General features: G+C 49.5%; 1 protein-coding gene across 1 annotated transcript; it reads right to left on the reverse strand.

Annotated features, from left to right (window-relative positions):
• Nucleotides 1–539: 539 nt before the first annotated feature.
• Nucleotides 540–3,634, reverse strand: GPR135 (G protein-coupled receptor 135). The gene has a single exon (XM_081048346.1). It carries the CDS (start codon nucleotides 3,488–3,490, stop codon nucleotides 2,057–2,059), a length of 1,434 nt encoding a protein of 477 aa, XP_080904472.1. The 5' UTR covers nucleotides 3,491–3,634; the 3' UTR covers nucleotides 540–2,056.
• Between the last annotated feature and the right edge of the window lie 274 nt (nucleotides 3,635–3,908).

A 3,908-nucleotide genomic window follows, 5' to 3' on the forward strand; every position in this document is an offset into this window, starting at 1 on the left:
TTATTAAATACCTTTCTTCAATTTTCTGTCCCAGGCAATACTCTATTTTGCAATGTGCTCGCCTCCTTCCCCTAAGATTTCTAACTCTTTTTCTGCTTTTGTTCACTGCATTCCTATTTTGTGATAACTTTCATAACTGGAAGACTTCATCATTTCTCCCTTAATCCAGATATGATTTCCATTTTCTTACAATGTTAAAAAAAATATACAACTTTGCCTTTAACAGGCAAATACTGTAGATATCTGTTAAATGTTTGTTCAGCTCCATTACGTCTGTATATAACAAGTACTAACTGAAGAGGAGAGATTATCTCATCTACTTTGTGCTACATTGAATGTAGCAACATACATGCAGATAATTTATCAACTTCTGATTGTGATGATGCCTTGAGAAAAAGAAAACTTAAAACATCTTTAGCTCTGACATGAATCATATATTCCCATCTTTGATTACAAAATGACATACACCCACCTATCATAGAAAAATTTAAATACAATAAACATCTTTAAATACTTTACAAAGAAAAAAGGTGGCTATTTCACATTGAAATCTTTATAGTTAGTTGATGTTTCACATCTAGTTTAAAGTACTTATTCAATTAAGGGTGTGAAATATCAAAGACGAGAGGGGCAAGATGGAGGAAAGAAAAAGAGAAAACATCTCATAAAATTCTAAGTGTACAGTGGCATTAATGTGAGAAATTATACATACATAAATCCTGAATTTTGCTTTTGAATTTTTAAAAAAGCATCTTTGTTTTACATTTTCTGCAGATATTTCTAGCTTGAAGTTCCTTTCTGACTTATTAATATCCTACTAAATACAATAATTCTATACCTAGTCTCCCTTTCTAATAAGGATTACATTACTTTAGGCAAGTCATGTCTATAAATCAATGACCTTATTAAAAAAAAATGTAACCAAACTTCCAAATATAGGAGAGTATGATCCTCTTGGAAAACTCTATGCTTATTCCAAGAATGGGGCCACTTCTCAAAATACTTTTAGAATTCCTCTGAGGAAACATCTTCAGTTGGTTAAAAACCACATAACAAAGTGAAATCTTGTTACTTTATAGACCTCTCATTTCAGTGTATATATATACTAAAATTTAGTATATATATTTAGTATATATATTAAAAAGTGCCATTACTCACCGGATGTAATCAACTTGACTTCAAATTATATTTTTGGCTGCATCCAGAAATCAATTTACCTCAAAAGACAAAGATTTTCTACTATGAAAATTATTTTTTAAAAATGTGAAAGCATTCTGAGTGCCATTCCCCAAATTATTAGAAACAAAAACAGCATGTCAGAGTAAGGGTTAAGGCTCAAAGTTTGTCAAAGCCAATAATTTTGAGGGAAGAACATTAACTTTTAATTATAATCTTGGAATACTTTATTTTCATATTTCAGGTGGTTGAATTTTGTAGTAATAAACCACCTTTTCAAAATCTTAAAATGGTTTTAAATGGGATATGAATTTAAAATTTCCCACAAAGATTTCAGAGCGGTGGGGTGTGGAGGAAGTGCACCAAAGTTTGTTAAGGATAAGAATTTTCCGCTTGTAACCTAAGCACCCAAAACATGTGCAAGTTCAGAGGTGCAAGTTCTAGAAATCTGAAGTTTTGTTGAATGCTGGTGACTTAGGGGGGACTTCAAGCAATTCTGAAGGTCTCCGTTCTTTCCTGAAACTCTATGCATTTGAACAAATACCGATTGCATTCAATGATTTTTTTGTTTGTTTCACAGTGTGATTCTTGTAACATGAGCTTTTCAGTAATTGTGAATTTTATTTTAGTCTGTTTTTGGCACTTACAGTTCACAATGCTTGGTTGTGTGGTTTAAGATTGTTTTAATCTGCATTTTACATTCCTTGTGGCACTTTTGAAGGAGACATTGTCTTGTATGTTGTTTGGGCAAAGTAGTAAGCCTCCCCGTCTCTTTTTTCAGTGTTTGGCTTTATGAAATACACGATTCTCCCCAGAATCCTGTATCATTAAACGAAGCAGTTAAACATTTGCCTTCACCAGCTCTGCATCCCAACCCTTTTCAGAGGCTGGTGTCCCCGGCTTCGGATTTAGGTTGTTTAGCCACTGCTATCACAGGCTCAGGTGGCCCTTCCCGGAAGAAAAGGACAACTGGATTTTTGCGAGCCCACAAGGCCACATCCCCTCCTACCCCGCTGATCCGATTGGAAGAGGACATCCTGCTGCAGGCCCCCAACCTGTTGGCATAGCGGTTTCGAAGGCGATTGCGTGTTCTGGCTCGCAGGCTCGGGCCCTGGTTGGGCAAGACTCTGTCCACATTTCTAGTCCGGTAACCCTCTTCCCGGTTGCGTCCCAGGAGCATCGAAATGTTGGGATTGCGAATGGCATAGATGACAGGGTTGATGGCCCCATTGGCCCAGGTCAGCCAGACAGCCACCACATTGAGGAGCGAGGGGGCCTGCGTGGCCTGGGCCTGCCGGGCGGCGGCCAGCAGCACCAGGAAGCAGTAGGGCCCCCAGCAGACGATGACGAAGACAATCATGATGAGCACGGTGGTGGCGGTGCGCACCTCGCTGAAGAAGCGCAGCACGCGCGCGTAGGTGGTCAAGGGCCGCACGCGCACGTCCGACAGGCGCACGGCCTTGCAGATGTGGTAGTGGCAGAAGCACATGAGCAGGAAGGGCAGTAGGTGGCAGGCCAGGACCAGCCCCACGCTGTAGGCCGCGCCCAGCTGCGTGGGGTCCGGGGACGTCCGGTACAGGCAGCCGTGGAAGCTCTGCGCCGCCGGGGGCTCCCGGGGCGCGCGGAGCAGCTCCCAGGGCAGGGAGAAGCCCAGCGCGGCCAGCCAAGCTCCCGCCAGCAGCTGCAGCGCGCGGCGCCGACCGATCTTCTCCCGCGGCGGCCGCACGATGGCGCAGTAGCGGTCCAGCGAGATGAGGGCCACGCTGAGCGTGGACACGATGCCGAAGCACGAGCTGAAGAAGCGGCTGGCGGCGCAGAAGCCGCGCCAGGGTCCCGCGGCGGCGGCGGCGGCGGGCGGCGAGTCCGCGGGCGGCGTGAAGAGGTCCAGGAAGGCGGCGGGCAGGCAGAGCAGCGCCGTGAGCAGGTCCGACAGGGACAGGGACAGAATGAAGGCGTTGGTGACGGTGCGCAGCTGCCGGTGCTTCACAATCACCCCCATCACCGCGCAGTTGCCCAGGCTAGACAGCAGGAAGATGAGCAGGAGGACGAGCGCCTGGGCCGCCACCGCCGCCCCCTGCGACAGCAGCGGCCTCCCCGCTGCCCCGGTCGCCCCGTGCGGGCCCAGGCCGCCGCCAGCCGAGGCGCCAGTGCTGTCGCCTCCGCTCCCGTCGCTCTGGTTCCCCAGCGCCGCGGCCGCCGCGGTAGCCACGGTGCTCAAGGATAGCCCGGCTGCCCCGGTCACCCCGGAGGAAGTCCCGCCAGGTGTGCCTGCCGGGGAGGGGGCGCCGGGGTGTGGGCTGCCCGACAAGGCCATGGTCACTGGCGGGCGGCCCGGCGGCGGCCGCGGGTCTGCTCATCCCGCACTCGGGGAGGCGGCAAGCCGGAGGGGGCTCCGGGCCGCGGAGAGAGGCCGCTGCCGGGAGTCGGGCACCGCCGGGGGGGTGGCTGTCGCCCGGGACCTGGCAGAACCTTTGACGTGGGTTTCAGGCGTTGCCGAGGGAACCGCGTGTTTACGCAGGAGCGCGGGGCGGGACGCCGGCCCGGTACTTGACCAAAAGCCAACGCGCTACGTTACCTCTCTCCGAGGTGACTCCGAGGCCTGGGCTTCAAGTCGGCCTCCTCGGGGACCACTGCCTGGCCAGATACAGCGGGAGTGGGCTCTCATGTAAATGACCAAATTCAACAAGGGTTCATACTCAGGCTCTCTTGTTGGATACAAATGCCCTACAGAG

Source organism: Rhinolophus hipposideros (genome assembly GCF_964194185.1).
Source record: "Rhinolophus hipposideros genome assembly, chromosome: 5".
NCBI lineage: Eukaryota > Metazoa > Chordata > Mammalia > Chiroptera > Rhinolophidae > Rhinolophus > Rhinolophus hipposideros.

Excerpts from the sequence above, each read along its gene's own strand:
- GPR135 (XM_081048346.1), bottom strand. The coding sequence starts at position 3,490 with ATGGCCTTGTCGGGCAGCCCACACCCCGGCGCCCCCTCCCCGGCAGGC.